The 20006-nt window shown below is 45.8% G+C and overlaps 1 protein-coding gene across 18 annotated transcripts in view; it reads right to left on the reverse strand.

The window, feature by feature from the left end:
* LOC115141782 (elastin-like) overlaps positions 1-20006 on the reverse strand; it is a 91871-nt gene that overhangs the window by 46678 nt on the left and 25187 nt on the right. For 17 of the 18 annotated variants that reach the window (XM_065000330.1, XM_065000332.1, XM_065000339.1 and 14 more), the window contains exons 2-5: positions 19890-19964; positions 15681-15731; positions 14721-14816; positions 14511-14537 (exon numbers count right to left, since the gene is read on the reverse strand). In XM_065000330.1, coding sequence (XP_064856402.1) covers positions 14511-14537; positions 14721-14816; positions 15681-15731; positions 19890-19964 — 249 coding nt within the window. The remainder of the gene's footprint in view (positions 1-14510; positions 14538-14720; positions 14817-15680; positions 15732-19889; positions 19965-20006) is intronic. The other variant, XM_065000337.1, reaches the window with a different exon arrangement.

Here is a 20006-nt window from a genome sequence, read left to right on the forward strand (position 1 = left end):
ACACACACACACACACACACAGTATATGCTTACATGTGCACTTACAGTGCCTTGCGAAAGTATTCGGCCCCCTTGAACTTTGCGACCTTTTGCCACATTTCAGGCTTCAAACATAAAGATATAAAACTGTATTTTTTTGTGAAGAATCAACAACAAGTGGGACACAATCATGAAGTGGAACAACATTTATTGGATATTTCAAACTTTTTTAACAAATCAAAAACTGAAAAATTGAGCGTGCAAAATTATTCAGCCCCATTAAGTAAATACTTTGTAGCGCCACCTTTTGCTGCGATTACAGCTGTAAGTCACTTGGGGTATGTCTCTATCAGTTTTGCACATCGAGAGACTGAATTTTTTTCCCATTCCTCCTTGCAAAACAGCTCGAGCTCAGTGAGGTTGGATGGAGAGCATTTGTGAACAGCAGTTTTCAGTTCTTTCCACAGATTCTCGATTGGATTCAGGTCTGGACTTTGACTTGGCCATTCTAACACCTGGATATGTTTATTTTTGAACCATTCCATTGTAGATTTTGCTTTATGTTTTGGATCATTGTCTTGTTGGAAGACAAATCTCCGTCCCAGTCTCAGGTCTTTTGCAGACTCCATCAGGTTTTCTTCCAGAATGGTCCTGTATTTGGCTCCATCCATCTTCCCATCAATTTTAACCATCTTCCCTGTCCCTGCTGAAGAAAAGCAGGCCCAAACCATGATGCTGCCACCACCATGTTTGACAGTGGGGATGGTGTGTTCAGGGTGATGAGCTGTGTTGCTTTTACGCCAAACATAACGTTTTGCATTGTTGCCAAAAAGTTCAATTTTGGTTTCATCTGACCAGAGCACCTTCTTCCACATGTTTGGTGTGTCTCCCAGGTGGCTTGTGGCAAACTTTAAAGAACACTTTTTATGGATATCTTTAAGAAATGGCTTTCTTCTTGCCACTCTTCCATAAAGGCCAGATTTGTGCAATATACGACTGATTGTTGTCCTATGGACAGAGTCTCCCACCTCAGCTGTAGATCTCTGCAGTTCATCCAGAGTGATCATGGGCCTCTTGGCTGCATCTCTGATCAGTCTTCTCCTTGTATGAGCTGAAAGTTTAGAGGGACGGCCAGGTCTTGGTAGATTTGCAGTGGTCTGATACTCCTTCCATTTCAATATTATCGCTTGCACAGTGCTCCTTGGGATGTTTATAGCTTGGGAAATCTTTTTGTATCCAAATCCGGATTTAAACTTCTTCACAACAGTATCTCGGACCTGCCTGGTGTGTTCCTTGTTCTTCATGATGCTCTCTGCGCTTTTAACGGACCTCTGAGACTATCACAGTGCAGGTGCATTTATACGGAGACTTGATTACACACAGGTGGATTGTATTTATCATCATTAGTCATTTAGGTCAACATTGGATCATTCAGAGATCCTCACTGAACTTCTGGAGAGAGTTTGCTGCACTGAAAGTAAAGGGGCTGAATAATTTTGCACGCCCAATTTTTCAGTTTTTGATTTGTTAAAAAAGTTTGAAATATCCAATAAATGTCGTTCCACTTCATGATTGTGTCCCACTTGTTGTTGATTCTTCACAAAAAAATACAGTTTTATATCTTTATGTTTGAAGCCTGAAATGTGGCAAAAGGTCGCAAAGTTCAAGGGGGCCGAATACTTTCGCAAGGCACTGTACATGCCAGTGACAACGTCAGAGCCGTCTTCTTCTAACTAACCCTCCCAATGAACCTCCATCCTCCATCTCACCATGACAACATCTGTCTAATCACATGCCTTGATGTAAAGAAGTTATCACACTTGTTTACCGTTCTCATTCATACAGAGCAGTGTGAGTCACGAGTCATGACATATCCACTCATTGAGTTTGCGATGAATGACATAATTGTTTATGCCTCAATTCATACAGTATGTCACCCGTTGCTCTTTTCCCTTTCAAACATATCACACAGCCTCCTGCTCTCCCTTTCTATTAGCTCACAACAGTCTTTCTTAAGGCTCTGTGCGAGAGAGAGTAGAGAAAGAGATTCTGACATGCTAATATCTTGGTTCTTTTTCATCCTGGTCCAAAGGAATATCACAGTTGCTGTGCCAGCGCTGAGCCCTACAATAGGTCAGGAGTATATCCCTAGACCCATCTCTCATACCAGCCAACACATGTATCTGCAGGCACACACACACACACACACACACACACACACACACACACACACACACACACACACACACACACACACACACACACACACACACACACACACACACACACACACACACACACACACACACACACACACACACACACTTTAACCACAAATACCTGCTCATTTCTGTCCATGATTTATTACGTCTGAAAAGAGCAATGGATGCGAAAACATGCAGGGAGAGAAAAACAGTGGAGCCAGTGACCATGGTATGTAAAGCTGGATATGCACATAACATCCCCCAGATGGTCCACATATGCATTTCACTGCCTGTCCGCTGAATCCCTTCTTGACAAGTCAGTGTTGAAAAATGATACTAGCATTAAACAGGTCAGTGTGTCTTGAACACACACTGTAGCTGTATCCAAACTCTGCCTTGCCTTCTACTTACTAAAATGACATACTGTGTACTAATCAATCATACTACATACTAATATTTACAGCATAATGTTTAGTAAAAACATATGCAGTAACCAATAAATATCAACATACTTATCGTCCATACTGCGCCTGTTCCCTGCCAGTCGTTTATTTTTGTGGAGTGCGTCCCCTATTCTGTCAAACACAAGTGGGTGTGAAAAGATGATTATCTTCCTCAATAGTGTGCAGCCTAAATAAGTTTGACATCCTGGCATTTAAAGCATATTTAAAACATACTTTAAAACGTTCTATTTTTGCATTAGCAAAAAGCCTACTATTAAGAACGCAAGTATGGATATTAAGGACACAGCGCGTCTCTCTCTCTCTCTCTCTCTCTCTCTCTCTCTCTCACTCACACACACACACACACACCTCGTGAGTTCAGGTTCATCACATCATCCTCAAAAGCATTTTTGAAGTTCCCTGATAATTACGACACAATGTGTTCATAGTCCAGCCATATCAACACATGGGATAAACCCTGAGGGATCACACTGAGAGAGAAAGCTCACCTGTCAGTGATGAACAACACACTACACAATAGCACAACTGTCAGACTGTGTGCGCAACTGGTCAACTAGAGTCAGGTGCAGGAGAGTAGAGATGAGTGATCATGCACACTTTAATTGGCAGATGCAAATCAGTCAGACGCAACAGCGTCACAACACTCCAGCCAAAGGCAAACGAGAATAGCACACTGGTCACACAAAATAATGTACAACAATACAATACCACGGGTTCAAAACAATAACCCCCAAAAAACAGCCTGACGCGTCACACAATAAACATAACGAACAATTACACACACAGACATGGGGGGGAATAGAGGATAATATACACCTAGAGTGATGACGGGATGTAAAACAGGTGTGCGGGAAAACAAGACAAAACAAATGGAAAATTAAAGATGGAGCGGCGATGGCTAGAAGACCGGTGACGTCGACCGCTGAGCACCGCCCGAACAAGGAGAGGAGCCGACTTCGACAGGAGTCGTGACAACAACAAATAAAGTCATAACATGATACTGTATCAGCTAAGACACCCACAAAGCATCCTTTACAGTGAGTATAGGATAATAAACCTACCCACATTTCCTACAAGCCCATTAGGCCTATGTGTTAAAGCTTGTAACAGTACGTAGAGTTGGGAGCTGCACAATGTAACCAGCTTTCCAAAATAATAGGGTGATGTTATAGCTATTAGGCGATAAACGATGTCTAGTTAAATATCTAGTTAAACTGTGATTGATTCATACCATGTTTTTTCCAGGCTTCATTTTCTTTCACTTGGATACTGTGCCAACAGAAGATTCAGGCCTAGGACCTATGGTTCTATTAAATCTTAATCGCTGAACCGATTGAGACTAAATATGCAGCATTTACCGTGAATGCAGTCTCCACTAATGCAAGAACATTGACTTTACATTTTGATCACGCTGTAACGCTGTAACACTGTAACTGAGGTCGGTCCAGTGATGATTTAGCTTTATGGACAGCTGGGGAAATGGGAGCGGAGAGATTTCTCCATCCCTGCATAAACAACACTTAGGCCTCTCTGCCAGATGGATGCGGAGAGAGCTGCTCGCTCCAGACCAGAGCCACTGGCAGACACTGTGCAGGGGAGAGAGCTGGTTGCTCCAGACCAGAGCCACTGGCAGACACTGTGCAGGGGAGAGAGCTGCTCGCTCCAGACCAGAGCCACTGGCAGATACTGTGCAGGGGAGCGGCTCGGGCTGCACAGTCAGACACACTGGCAGGGTTAGGAGAGGGGAAAGGAAAGGAGGGAGGGGGTGAGGAAAGGGGAGACCGTACAGGCCGGGGAGAGGCATGCTCGCTCCAGACCCACTGGCAGCAAATCTTAAAGACAGGGGAGAGGTGGAGGCTTCAATCCAGAACCACTAGCAAGAAACCTTAAAGACAGGGGAGAGGTGGAGGCTTCAGTCCAGAACCACTGGCAGCAAACCTTAAAGACAGGGGAGAGGTGGAGGCTTCAGTCCAGAACCACTGGCAGCAAACCTTAAAGACAGGGGAGAGGTGGAGGCTTCAGTCCAGAACCACTGGCAGGAAACCTTAAAGACAGGGGAGAGGTGGAGGCTTCAGTCCAGAACCACTGGCAGCAAACCTTAAAGACAGGGGAGAGGTGGAGGCTTCAGTCCAGAACCACTGGCAGATTGTGCATGGAAGAGGGGTTGAGGAGACCAGGCCAGGAGACACATGGAGAGTCTTCCACTGACCACAAACCACTAATAACTGTGAGAACATGGTCAGCAGAACGAACAAGACCACAGAAACACAAAGAGACCATCGTGAGAACACAGCTGGCACAGCTGGTACTGAATATAGTAACTTGTAGCACAAGGAAGTCAGCTTGTGTCACAATACAGTTTTCAGTTTCATCTTTAAGATACAATAAAGCAACAGATAAAATTCCATGAGAAAACTCATCAGAATCAATAGCCCCTGAGGGCCTGAACAGAGTGGAGTCATTCACAAAGATAACAAATAACCATAAGAAACGTTTTTTTCTATTTTTCTTATTTTTTTCAAAACTATTTTAATAATATTTGTACAAACAATATAAACATACACAGACAAAACACAACAGACTGATGCACACAAACATCAAGGACATCATCCCTGCCCATCACCTCTGCTCCCAACGCCTCCATCTCCAGCACCACTTCTACATGACTCCTAACTGCATCCCTCTGCCCTTCTCTGTTGCCTACACCCTTTCAATATTCAAATAATAATGCATTTGATTCATTATTCCAAACTCACAACGATGGAGGATTATTTCATTCCAGTTTTTAAGCAATTATTATTATTTTTTACTCACCCTCAGGCCAAGGGCCAACGATGTGTCCCAAAACACACACACACACACACACACACACACACACACACACACACACACACACACACACACACACACACACACACACACACACACACACACACACACACACACACACACACACACACACACACACACACACACAGGGCTGTTGTGGTGACCGTATTACCGCCACACCTCCAGTCATGGGTCATGACAGCTTTAAAATTGTACTTTCAAAACTCAGATCACTGTGATTGATCAATTTGAAGAAAGAAGTTCAACAGGTTGAAACTGAATGGAAAACATGGTCATTGTGGATGTTTAACGAAATGGACAGCGATCCCATATGCATAATTAGAGCTTATACATATGCATAGGCCTATATATGAGGCCAAGCTTGAAAAAACCCCATAAAATAATGATTATACAGTACATAGAGCATGCAGAATTATTTTTTCTTCTTAAACAGATTTAAAATGTATTTAATCAGTTAGCCTATAAACATATTCTAGTAATCACTTTTGAGTGTGGACTGTATAATTATGCATACTAGATGGACTGGTTACCTTATGCTACACTCCAAAGTTGGGTCAATAGTGCATGCTGCGATGCTGTTGGTTCAATAGTGCATTTCTATCGGTTTTTGAATAGCCTGGTAGTACCCAGGGAATTTTGGGGATTTTCATAATTTTTTATATTTTCATAATTAATAACAGGCTACAGAATATTTCACCACCGTGCGTTTCCATCTACTTCCCCTCTCTCATTCATGACTTGCTCCAGCACGCAGAGAGAAGAGCTGTCAACAGTTTCATTAATTATGTTTTGTTGTGAAAACATGTTACTTTCCATGTTCCCAAACAGATGTCACTTCATTAAGCACTTGTTATGTGCAGGAACAGTGTTGGGGAGCCCATAGCATACAGAGTTTGGGCGGAATATCACCTGTTGCGCAGGGAGAGACTGCATGCCCCTCAAACAGTGGTTGATGCATGGAGTGAAATAACCAAAGTAGCCTATCTGAACGAACAGGTGGGAAAGCGCCTCCATTCGGTACTCCAGAGCATAGCGGGTGATGTATTTTTTCCCTGCACCTGTTCCTGCACACTTAAAAATGGGCCATTTTGAAACTAATTTAACATGTTAGTAAAGACAATACTAAATTGAGAATAGTCTGATGGGTGATAATATGATCAATTGAGGAGAGAACAGTGTGTGCAGCCTGAGGGGAGAACAGTGTGTGCAGCCTGAGGAGAGAACAGTGTGTGCAGCCTGAGGAGAGAACAGTGTGTGCAGCCTGAGGAGAGAACAGTGTGTGCAGCCTGAGGTAAGGAACAGTGTGTGCAGCCTGAGGTAAGGAACAGTGTGTGCAGCCTGAGGAGAGAACAGTGTGTGCAGCCTGAGGTAAGGAACAGTGTGTGCAGCCTGAGGAGAGAACAGTGTGTGCAGCCTGAGGAGAGAACAGTGTGTGCAGCCTGAGGTAAGGAACAGTGTGTGCAGCCTGAGGTAAGGAACAGTGTGTGCAGCCTGAGGAGAGAACAGTGTGTGCAGCCTGAGGTAAGGAACAGTGTGTGCAGCCTGAGGAGAGAACAGTGTGTGCAGCCTGAGGTAAGGAACAGTGTGTGCAGCCTGAGGTAAGGAACAGCGTGTGCAGCCTGAGGAGAGAACAGTGTGTGCAGCCTGAGGAGAGAACAGTGTGTGCAGCCTGAGGAGAGAACAGTGTGTGCAGCCTGAGGAGAGAACAGTGTGTGCAGCCTGAGGAGAGAACAGTGTGTGCAGCCTGAGGTAAGGAACAGTGTGTGCAGCCTGAGGAGAGAACAGTGTGTGCAGCCTGAGGAGAGAACAGTGTGTGCAGCCTGAGGAGAGAACAGTGTGTGCAGCCTGAGGAGAGAACAGTGTGTGCAGCCTGAGGTAAGGAACAGTGTGTGCAGCCTGAGGTAAGGAACAGTGTGTGCAGCCTGAGGAGAGAACAGTGTGTGCAGCCTGAGGAGAGAACAGTGTGTGCAGCCTGAGGAGAGAACAGTGTGTGCAGCCTGAGGAGAGAACAGTGTGTGCAGCCTGAGGTAAGGAACAGTGTGTGCAGCCTGAGGTAAGGAACAGTGTGTGCAGCCTGAGGAGAGAACAGTGTGTGCAGCCTGAGGTAAGGAACAGTGTGTGCAGCCTGAGGAGAGAACAGTGTGTGCAGCCTGAGGAGAGAACAGTGTGTGCAGCCTGAGGAGAGAACAGTGTGTGCAGCCTGAGGTAAGGAACAGTGTGTGCAGCCTGAGGAGAGAACAGTGTGTGCAGCCTGAGGAGAGAACAGTGTGTGCAGCCTGAGGAGAGAACAGTGTGTGCAGCCTGAGGAGAGAACAGTGTGTGCAGCCTGAGGTAAGGAACAGTGTACAAGCTTTTTTTGCGACTTTCTCAAGTAATCAATAGCCTATAGCCGCATCATGCATCCCATATACAGTACGTTTTGATTTGTAAGACATTCTAAGGTTTGAATTATTAACAATTAAAGTTGCAAAATAACAATAATAATCTAGCGCAGCCTATAGTATCTGTTTCAAATTATCACATGCATGCTCAAAATAGCTTTCATATGCGCAATGATAAAAATATCCTTTAAATTTTATTCAGCTAAGTTAAATTATATTCTTCTTACTATGAAATAATATAATATAAAATAAGCCTATCATGTCTGCTAAATGAACAAGCCTACAGCCTATGGCATGCTGCATAGCCAGATAACATATAACACAGTAGGCCAACTCATATTCTGTTCATCTGAAAACATTTTCTTCATATCATGTTTCTTTAGGCCTACCTAAAAAAAAGAATGGATTTATTGTTATGGTGTTTATCAAGTTGATTTATTATACTTATTAAAATGTAGATGTTCCAAAGGCATCCATAAGCAGCTTGTATGTGTGGAGGGGTGGAGATGCTATGCTTGTTTATGTTAATTATTATTTTGTATGACAATAATCGTATGGCAAAATGTAATGACTGCCACATCGCACACACACACACACACACACACACACACACACACACACACACACACACACACACACACACACACACACACACACACACACACACACACACACACACACACACACACACACACACACACACACACACACACACACACACACACACACACACACACACACACACACACACACACACACGTAGTGCCATCTGGGATTAACAAAGCCTAGCGTCCCCCAGCTCTTCTTCTGTTGGCTAAGCACTCACATCATATCTTTCACTCACTTTCTTTTTTTCCTACTCCCTCTGTAATTTTCTCACTCTTCTCCAATAAGTTTTTGTCATGGTGTTCTAGTCTCTCTCATTGTTCTCTCTCAATCATCCCTCTATCTTTTTCTCATCCCTCCCTCTTTCTCAACCCCATCTCGCTCAGTTCTATCCATCCTCTCTCATCTCTCTGAGTCACTCCTTCCTAGGTGAATTCAACATCCCTTCTCAAAGGATAACAATAGAGCTTTGGGTCAGCCTTTTTTTCAAATCCCAGGAAGCTCACATACAGAGAAACACCCTCCAATATTTCACTGCTTCATTTTGCAATATGATAATGTGGAGTCTTCTGAGTCGGAAGTTTGACTGGTTCTGTGAGATCATTACAGACAGATACAGACAGTAGGTCAGCCCAGCTGTGTACAGTACAGTCTGACCTGACCTGCAGCCCTGTCCTATGAAGAGTGACCTGCAGCCCTGACCTGTGAGGAGTGCTTGCAGCCCTGACCTATGAGGAGTGCCTGCAGGCCTGAACTATGAAGAGTGTCTGCAGCCCTGACCTATGAGGAGTGCTTGCAGCCCTGATCTATGAGGAGTGTCTGCAGCCCTGACCTATGAGGAGTGCCTGCAGGCCTGACCTATGAGGAGTGCTTGCAGCCCTGACCTATGAGGAGTGCCTGCAGGCCTGACCTATGAGGAGTGCTTGCAGCCCTGATCTATGAGGAGTGTCTGCAGCCCTGACCTATGAGGAGTGCCTGCAGGCCTAACCTATGAGGAGTGTCTGCAGCCCTGACCTATGAGGAGTGCCTGCAGGCCTAACCTATGAGGAGTGTCTGCAGGCCTGACCTATGAGGAGTGCCTGCAGGCCTGACCTATGAGGAGTGTCTGCAGGCCTGACCTATGAGGAGTGTCTGCAGGCCTGACCTATGAGGAGTGCCTGCAGCCCTGACCTATGAGGAGTGCCTGCAGGCCTAACCTATGAGGAGTGTCTGCAGGCCTGACCTATGAGGAGTGTCTGCAGCCCTGACCTATGATGCTTGCCTGCAGCCATGACCTATGATGAGTGTCTGCAGGCCTGACCTATGAGGAGTGCCTGCAGGCCTAACCTATGAGGAGTGTCTGCAGGCCTGACCTATGAGGAGTGTCTGCAGGCCTGACCTATGAGGAGTGTCTGCAGCCCTGACCTATGAGGAGTGTCTGCAGGCCTGACCTATGAGGAGTGTCTGCAGGCCTGACCTATGAGGAGTGTCTGCAGCCCTGACCTATGAGGAGTGTCTGCAGGCCTGACCTATGAGGAGTGTCTGCAGGCCTGACCTATGAGGAGTGTCTGCAGCCCTGACCTATGAGGAGTGTCTGCAGCCCTGACCTATGAGGAGTGTCTGCAGCCCTGACCTATGATGAGTGTCTGCAGGCCTGACCTATGAGGAGTGTCTGCAGCCCTGACCTATGATGAGTGCCTGCAGCCCTGACCTATGAGGAGTGTCTGCAGCCCTGACCTATGAGGAGTGTCTGCAGCCCTGACCTATGATGAGTGTCTGCAGGCCTGACCTATGAGGAGTGTCTGCAGGCCTGACCTATGATGAGTGTCTGCAGGCCTGACCTATGAGGAGTGTCTGCAGCCCTGATCTATGAGGAGTGTCTGCAGCCCTGACCTATGATGCTTGCCTGCAGCCCTGACCTATGATGAGTGTCTGCAGGCCTGACCTATGAGGAGTGCCTGCAGGCCTAACCTATGAGGAGTGTCTGCAGGCCTGACCTATGAGGAGTGTCTGCAGGCCTGACCTATGAGGAGTGTCTGCAGGCCTAACCTATGAGGAGTGTCTGCAGGCCTGACCTATGAGGAGTGTCTGCAGGCCTGACCTATCTGAGGAGTGTCTGCAGCCCTGACCTATGAGGAGTGTCTGCAGGCCTGACCTGAGGAGTGTCTGCAGGCCTGACCTATGAGGAGTGTCTGCAGCCCTGACCTATGAGGAGTGTCTGCAGGCCTGACCTATGAGGAGTGTCTGCAGGCCTGACCTATGAGGAGTGTCTGCAGGCCTGACCTATGAGGAGTGTCTGCAGCCCTGACCTATGAGGAGTGTCTGCAGCCCTGACCTATGAGGAGTGTCTGCAGCCCTGACCTATGATGAGTGTCTGCAGGCCTGACCTATGAGGAGTGTCTGCAGCCCTGACCTATGATGAGTGCCTGCAGCCCTGACCTATGATGAGTGTCTGCAGGCCTGACCTATGATGAGTGTCTGCAGGCCTAACCTATGAGGAGTGTCTGCAGCCCTGACCTATGATGAGTGTCTGCAGCCCTGACCTATGATGCTTGCCTGCAGCCCTGACCTATGATGAGTGTCTGCAGGCCTGACCTATGAGGAGTGCCTGCAGGCCTAACCTATGAGGAGTGTCTGCAGGCCTGACCTATGAGGAGTGTCTGCAGGCCTGACCTATGAGGAGTGTCTGCAGCCCTGACCTATGAGGAGTGTCTGCAGGCCTGACCTATGAGGAGTGTCTGCAGGCCTGACCTATGAGGAGTGTCTGCAGCCCTGACCTATGAGGAGTGTCTGCAGGCCTGACCTATGAGGAGTGTCTGCAGGCCTGACCTATGAGGAGTGTCTGCAGGCCTGACCTATGAGGAGTGTCTGCAGCCCTGACCTATGAGGAGTGTCTGCAGCCCTGACCTATGAGGAGTGTCTGCAGCCCTGACCTATGATGAGTGTCTGCAGGCCTGACCTATGAGGAGTGTCTGCAGCCCTGACCTATGATGAGTGCCTGCAGCCCTGACCTATGAGGAGTGTCTGCAGCCCTGACCTATGAAGTGTGTCTGCAGCCCTGACCTATGAAGTGTGTCTGCAGCCCTGACCTATGAAGTGTGTCTGTAGCCCTGACCTATGAAGTGTGTCTGCAGCCCTGACCTATGAAGTGTGTCTGCAGCCCTGACCTATGAAGTGTGTCTGCAGCCCTGACCTATGAAGTGTGTCTGCAGCCCTGACCTATGAAGTGTGTCTGCAGCCCTGACCTATGAAGTGTGTCTGCAGCCCTGACCTATGAAGTGTGTCTGCAGCCCTGACCTATGAGGAGAGAGTATAAAGAGAGCCTGCAGCACATCGCTTCCTTCGCGTGTCACTCTTAACCTTGAATAAACGGATGCGGATCTCATACCACCACTGACACACTGGGCCCTGTGTGTGTACAGTATGTGTGTGTACATTATGTGTGTGTACAGTATGTGTGTGTACAGTATGTGTGTGTTCCTGAGAGTTTTACTTCTTATCTCTATCCAAAACATATTTTTCCCCGTAGTGAAATGACAGAATTAGCAAAAACAGCAATGTTGTCCATGTTTCTTGTTATGCAGTCTCCCTGCTAACTCTTAGTGACAAGACGTTATTTAGAAAATCAAAACATTTGTAATAAGTTTTGTCCAGGTTTGGCAAAGAAACAAAGAATGTAGGAGTAATCCACCTTAGCTTTAGGGGGGAATGATGAGACCAGGTCCAGGGCCCAGCTGCTCTCTGTTCTCTCTTCCCTCCCCCGCTCTCTGCCACCCACCTCTCACCCCTCCCCCTCTCTCTGCCCCCGCTCTCTCTTTCTCTACCTTCTTCTCTGGTCCCGACCGACTCGTCCAAAGCATGCACACATACACGGATGCTGACAGGATTCACAATTCGTTTAGTAGTCTAGCGTTTTACAAGGCTTGGCACGCGTCTGACAATGATTCAGCTGTCACGCCACTTTGATCACCAGCTGCTGTTCTCTGTCAGGGCCAAGGTGTGTGTGTGTGTGTGTGTGTGTGTGTGTGTGTGTGTGTGTGTGTGTGTGTGTGTGCGTGCGTGCGTGCGTGCGTGCGTGCGTGCGTGCGTGCGTGCGTGCGTGTGTGTGCCAGGACCAAGGTGTGTGTCTGAGGTATGCAGCTGATGCTCCACTTCAAGCTTCAATCACCAGAGAGGTTATGATGAAAAGTGGGCCTCGGCAGGGGAAAGAATCCACACGAGAATTCTAGAATGCAACTGGTGTCTGGTTCAAAAGCCAATCCTCACATCTGTTTAGCCAGGATAGAATACTCTGTCAACATGTCAATGGACAGAGTAACCCTCCCCTGGCCTGAACACCTGGCGTCGTTTGGTTTCCTTAAACATTGTCCCTACCTGCACTATTTCATATTAGCGTGTAGCTACAGTACCTCAGCCAATTATCAGATCACATTACCATCTACACAAATGCTAATTGATCTGTATGGATCCAAACCACCCTTGTTTTGTGAGACAATTTAGGTAAACGTTAATCTGTGTTTGTAATGGAAACTTAATCTCTGTGTAGAAAGTTAGTTGTTTCCAGCCCAAGTGCCCTCGAGTGAAACACTAAATCTGGATAGCTTCAGTCAACACCCCAGCTGTTGGAATGGATACATCTCAAATGTAAAAAAGTCACCTTGTATGAAAAGCCCTTGCTGAGCAAAAGAAGGAAGAAGGGGCATTACAATGTTGTTGTGACTACTAATATCTTGTTCTCGTTCCATTCAAATGGATTAATTCGCTCAGCTGACCCTAACAGTTCCAGCTCGACCTACCCCATATGTTTTCCCACTTTGCCTGTTTGGAGCGACTGGGAGCAGCCTGTTTCCTTCCTTCTCAATAATCAAATTTCAGAGAGAGAGAGAGAGAGAGGGAGAGAGAGAGAGAGAGAGAGAGAGAGAGAGAGAGAGAGAGAGAGAAAGAGAGAGAGAGAAAGAGAGAGAGAGAGAGAGCTCTAACTCTAACAAAAGCCAAAGCATTATACTTCACAATCTGAGCTCTGAGGCGCTGGTGACCCAGGCCAAAGTCAACTTCCACCTAATATCCAATATTAGGATGCTTTTACAAAACAGATTTCTGAAACTCAATTACTTGTTTGGGAGACGGAGGAAAAAACACTTCAAGGAGCCTACAGTAAGCCATTCAAAATCTTATCAGACTTTAAGACGATTACTCCATTCCTTATCTCTCCAAGCACATAGCTGTGGTGGTGGCCTAGATGAAATCACCTCTCCTTTAGGAAATTAAATAATGGCTAAACATTGCTAATGCCCTAATACTGTGTTCATCAATATTTACATGGCAGTATCAGTGGAAAGGACAGTGGCAAAACTTCAACAAGGAGGTTTTTCCAGATATTGTGTCGGCCTAACGTTACAAAACATTAATCAGCTCGGCCTAAGGTTACAAAAACAATCAGCGCGTTGGAGGGAGTTCACACTGCCAATCATCACTCAGTCTGGGACGTGTAGGGGTTGAGGAGAGGTGAAGCGATGTTGTGATGGAGGGATGGAATAGTGGCGGAGGGGTTGAGTGAGGGAGGAGACAGGGTCCCCCTGTTCTCATCAATGGAACGCACTGAGTCAAATCCCAGACAGGACTTCCCAAATAGCTGCCAAACCCGGGGCGACTCAACCACGATGAAAACATAGGGGTGATAAGGGAGATGTAGCTGACAGTCCATCAAGAGAGGTAGCCCCTCATTGAACTACAGAATGCTACACTACAGGTTTCGCCCATCATTGACATGCACTCTAATGCATTCTATACAGATTAGCTAATAGTTACATTACCCACCTCCTGCTCTCATTAAGAACTCTCATTTCCTTCCTCTTTAAAACACTTCAGTAAGGTTTCTTAGACAACAATGTACGAGAGGAATTTTCCTAGTTAAAGGCATAACAGGATACTCTGACTTGATACTACCAGACTAGTCTGGTACAGTACCGGTACCTGTCTTGTGCCTTCTAAAGAACTGTATAAAACAGTATAGAGTGCGAAAGAGTGAGTTGGAGCAGATAGCTTACCAGGTTTGGGGCCCTTTCCACCGACTCCTGTTGAACAAAGCACACAATAATTAATCTACAAATGATAGAAATACACTATAGTTGAATAAACATATTTAGTTCCATCATTGACACTGCACATTCAAAGAGAGTGCTATAGTTGACAGTGTAAGTGCTTTAATATAAATGGTGATGTCTCAACTTTACAATGTTCTGTAGATGAGTACACACCTCCTCCTCCTAGGCCTCCTGCTCCTATGCCTCCAGCCCCGCCACCAGGGACCAGACCTCCAGCACCAACACCACCCCGTCCTCCATATCCTCCAGCTGGGGGAAACATAAGGTCTGGTTAGACAACGGGTCTTTGTCATTACCGTCACCATCATCTTCTTTATTGTCATTATAATCATTATCACCATCATTGTCATCATCAACACTTACTACAGTATGTAAGCCTATAAGACAACACTTCCCTTACTGCATAGCCATTCCCTGACAGCAACACAGAACACACCCACATGGAGGACAGGACAGCACGCTGTGGTTTTATAGGTGTGAGGAGAACACTCTAACTCCCTGTACACCTTGTTAAACCAGACTTAATGACAGTGGTTGTGTCTGAGCACTGTGTTGCCCAACAACAGCATGTCATTAGAACCAGCACCATGACTAAACTAGTAGCTTAGCCTGTGGCCATGTGGTTGAGTGGAGGAGAAATCACACCTTGAGCTTTCTGAGATGGAATCAGGCTAAATCGTACAAAACTATTCCTATTCTCCAGCAGTTTTGTGAAATAGCTACAGACTTAACAAGTGTGGTGGCGTGGTAGTTAACGTGGTGTACTGTAGTGGTCAGGGTGTTCAGTATGCATGCTGCTGGGTGTGTCTCTGCTATGACAGTGTGATAAGACAAAGGCCAAATATAATAACCACTCTCCATATCTCTCTATGTGAATTGCTGTGATGAGGGTGGCCTGATGCTTGTAACCCAGTTCAGTCCCCTGGCCCACACGCAAGACAGGGAGCTCAAGCTCTGTGACAACGTTGTGGTTTTGAAAACCCTGTATCTGTAGTCATTGTTCACGGAATGACTGTAGGTCTCAACAGCAGCATACTGTAGATGCTGTCTCTATTAGTCCAGCTAAGGGACAATTATTAGAGGAGGGCTTTACAGTAAGTGTTTTCTACTCACCACCTGTTTTAGCTGGTTTGTAGCCTGCTCCTGCAGGTATCCCACCAGCTCCTGTTGGTAAAACAAGAAAAGCAAAAGAAAACAGAAGAGAAGCAGAAAAAAAGAGTTAGAGTGAAAGATTCGACGTTTCTTTTAGCTCTCCCCCTGGCTGTTCCCTCCCTCGCTTCGGTCTCTGACCTGACCAGGTATCTCCACACAGAGACTAGACCACTGTGGTGGGTAGGAGGCTCTAAATCTCTACATCTTTAAATCTTCTAAGTTTGAGTCCCAAATGGCACCCTTTCCCTATATAGTGTACCACTTTTGACCAGGACCCTAGTCAGAAGCAGTGCACCATGTCTGGAATAGGGTGCAATTTGGGACACACTCTAAATCTCCAACTGTATCACAGAGACATCTTCCAACCTCAGAGTGAGGAGTGGAATGCAATGGGTCGGTGTGGCAACTCAGGCTTCCTCACACTGTATTTCACTGTAATTTATGGCCTCAATGATGTTACAGTGAAAACCTACGGTACAGCTACATTATACTTATCCAGAGGGAAATAGTACAGTACAATGGGAAATAGTAAGGTGCGAGAGAGAGAAAAATTACAAGCGTTATTGCGTTTTTGTGTATGGCGGTAATGATTAAGAGAGCCACGTATGGGACAGACTCTTCGGACCATTTCAAGTTGCCCGGCTCGGCCTGCCCATCATTTAAGACTGGTTTTAAGGCTGGAGGTGTGTGGTTCAACTGTCCTGGAGGTTGTTAATATTTTACATGCTGAACACAAGGGAAACCCAACAGCCACGGTCGGCTCTCAGTAGGTTTGGAGAGGGAGAGCAGTGGTGATCGCTGGTTGGTTTGTGGTTGAGGTGGAGACTTGCAGTACTGTACACTACAGGCACAGGGCTAATGGTTAAACTGTGGGTTGCAATAATATACTGTGACCCAACATGTGCCTTTATTTATTCAGTAAGTAATGCTACAGTAATTTAATCATACAGGTTTTGTGTTGTGTGCTGGGAAACATGAAAGGTGTATGTTGTATGCTGTACAATACGCTGTATGATGTAGACTACATGGCCAAAAGTATGTGGTCACCTGCTCGTCGAACATCTGATTCTAAAATCATGGCCATTAATACGGAGTGGGTCCTCCCTTTGCTGTTATAACCAGTCCTGGTTCACCAACTACTTTGCAGACAGAGTTCAGTGTGTCAAATCGGAGGGCATGTTGTCCGGTCCTCTGGCAGTCTCTATGGGGGTGCCGCAGGGTTCAATTCTCGGGCCGACTCTTTTCTCTGTATATATCAATGATGTTGCTCTTGCTGCGGGCGATTCCCTGATCCACCTCTACGCAGACGACACCATTCTGTATACTTCTGTCCCTTCCTTGGACACTGTGCTATTTTTAAAATGTTTTTTAAAATTGATTTCACCTTTATTTAACCAGGTAGGCTAAATAAAGGTTATCATTTGCAACTGCGACCTGGCCAAGATAAAGCATAGCAGTGTGAACAGACAACAACACAGAGTTACACATGGAGTAAACAATTAACAAGTCAATAACACAGTAGAAAAAAAAGAAAGAGAGTCTATATACATTGTGTGCAAAAGGCATGAGGAGGTAGGCGAATAATTAAAATTTTGCAGATTAACACTGGAGTGATAAATGATCAGATGGTCATGTACAGGTAGAGATATTGGTGTGCAAAAGAGCAGAAAAGTAAATAAATATAAACAGTAAGGGGATGAGGTAGGTAAAATTGGGTGGGCTATTTACCGATAGACTATGTACAGCTGCAGCGATCGGTTAGCTGCTCAGATAGCAGATGTTTGAAGTTGGTGAGGGAGATAAAAGTCTCCAACTTCAGCGATTTTTGCAATTCATTCCAGTCACAGGCAGCAGAGAACTGGAACGAAAGGCGGCCAAATGAGGTGTTGGCTTTAGGGATGATCAGTGAGATACACCTGCTGTAGCGCGTGCTACGGGTGGGTGTTGCCATCGTGACCAGTGAACTGAGATAAGGCGGAGCTTTACCTAGCATAGACTTGTAGATGACCTGGAGCCAGTGGGTCTGGCGACGAATATGTAGCGAGGGCCAGCCGACTAGAGCATACAGGTCGCAGTGGTGGGTGGTAGAAAATTGAAAATGACAGGCCTCTCTCATCTTTTTAAGTGGGAGAACTTGCACAATTGGTGGCTGACTAAATACTTTTTTGCCCCACTGTATATAGACTTTTTTTTCTTTTTTTTCTACTGTGTTATTGACTTGTTTATTGTTTACTCCATGTGTAACTCTGTGTTGTTGTCTGTTCACACTGCTATGCTTTATCTTGGCCAGGTCGCAGTTGTAAATGAGAACTTATTCTCAACTAGCCTACCTGGTTAAATAAAGGTGAAATAAATAAAATAAAAGGAGACGGAGAAAACACCAGTCTTCGTTACCTGTCTACATTACATCTAACTAGCTACATTTTCAGATATTACACGTTTCTAATATTGTCAGAAAGTCATTTTTATTTCAAGTTAAAGTGTAATGTTAGCTAGCTAGCTAATGTTAGCTGGCTGGCTAGCTAGCTAACATTACATGTATGAGCGCAGAATAACTGACACATTTACGAACACTCAACACCCATTGAATATGGCCTGTGTCTGTAAACGTTGGCAAAAAAACGTAATTAAATTGTTGCCAGCATTACAGTTGCAGTCACCAACGCTCTGGATAACAGCCCAACCAGCTCTGCTAGGGAGAGTAAAATGTTCAGAGTGAGCGGTTCTCTCATTTGTGCCTGGAAGTAGCTAGCAAGCTAGCCAACATTAGCCAGGTAGCTTGGGTGCTCGACTGCTGTTGTTAGTTCAGAAAGCTTGGATCAACCTTACTCCTCGGCCAGAGCGTCCAGTGTGAGAATCGAGCCGGTTGGTCACATTTCTGTACGGACCTCGCTTTGTCATGCTGAAACAGGAAAGGGCCTTCCCCAAACTGTTGCCATAAAGTTGGAAGCACAGAATCGTCTAGAATGTCACTGTATGCCGTAGCGTTAAGATTTCCTTTCACTGGAACTAAGGGCCCTGGCCTGAACCATGAAAAACAGCCCCAGACCATTATTCCTCCACTACCAAACATTATACTTGGCACGATGTATTCGGGCAGGTAGCGTTCTCCTGGCCTCCGCCAAACACAGATTTGTCCTTTGTGCAAAGCTGTCATCAAGGCAAAGGATGGCTACTTTGAATAATATCAAATATAAAATATATTAGTATTTTTTCAACACTTTTTTGCTTACTACATGATTCCATATGTGTTATTTCATAGTTTTGATGTCTGCACTATTATTTTACAATGTAGAAAATAGTTTTTTTTAAACAATTTTATCTGTAAGGAGTAGGTGTGTCCAAACTTTTGACTGGTATTGTAAGTTATCCCATACAAGCTTTTGTGCCAAATACATTACCTTGTTACAGGTGTCAATCCTATGGGCATGTGGTAGCAGTGCATAGGAGAAAAGTGTGAGAAGTGTGCAGAAGGGCATGAGGGAAAGGAATGTGGAGCATTGGGGAAAGTAGTGGTATGTGTTAATTGTACTGGTCCCCATGGGGCTGGGGTTCAGAAATATCCGGTGCGAGAGAGGCAGGTTGAGGTTTCCAGAGTTAGAATAGTACAGACGTTGTTGTATGCTGAGACAGTGAAGAAGGTAGAGGAAGATGGGTCAAGGGGGAGGAATCCTGAGAGGAGTGGTATGAGTCGTAGAGCTGTACCAGTACAGGGGTATCGGCCAACAAGTCCTACTGTATATTGCATCTGAAATAGTTTTCAAAGTTGGATTTTTTAGCGAAACAAGGGGTGATAAGGGATGGAAGACCCACACCTGACATTAGGGACTTGCGTCAAAAGAAGGGACAGAAATAATTTCAATCTGAGTGGTGTCAACGGAAGACTGGCTCTGTGGACAACAGTCAACAGCATCAGTTAAGAGAACATTTTCTGCACTCAAACAAATATTGATCAAGGACAACTCTCATCCCTTGCCATCATCTCCATCGATTTTTAAAACTGAGGGTCAACAGTCAACTCCCAAGTCACTGATGTCTTTAACCAGAAGGATAGACGTCAGATGGGTGGGCTTCCGGCCTCAGACCTCACCGGACGTCACTGTACTTTATATAAAGAGACATGCTGTGTCATGTGTTGCTGTGTGCAGGCGTAGGTAGCTAATATGTTACCTGGGTAGAGACCAGCACCTGGTCCAGATCCTCCTGCTCCTGGTCTGACTCCAGCACCAGCCGGCACATACACACCTGGAGAGACAGACAGGTAACATACCTGGTCAGGGACAGCTC

This window comes from Oncorhynchus nerka, linkage group LG14 (assembly GCF_034236695.1).
Source record: "Oncorhynchus nerka isolate Pitt River linkage group LG14, Oner_Uvic_2.0, whole genome shotgun sequence".
NCBI lineage: Eukaryota > Metazoa > Chordata > Actinopteri > Salmoniformes > Salmonidae > Oncorhynchus > Oncorhynchus nerka.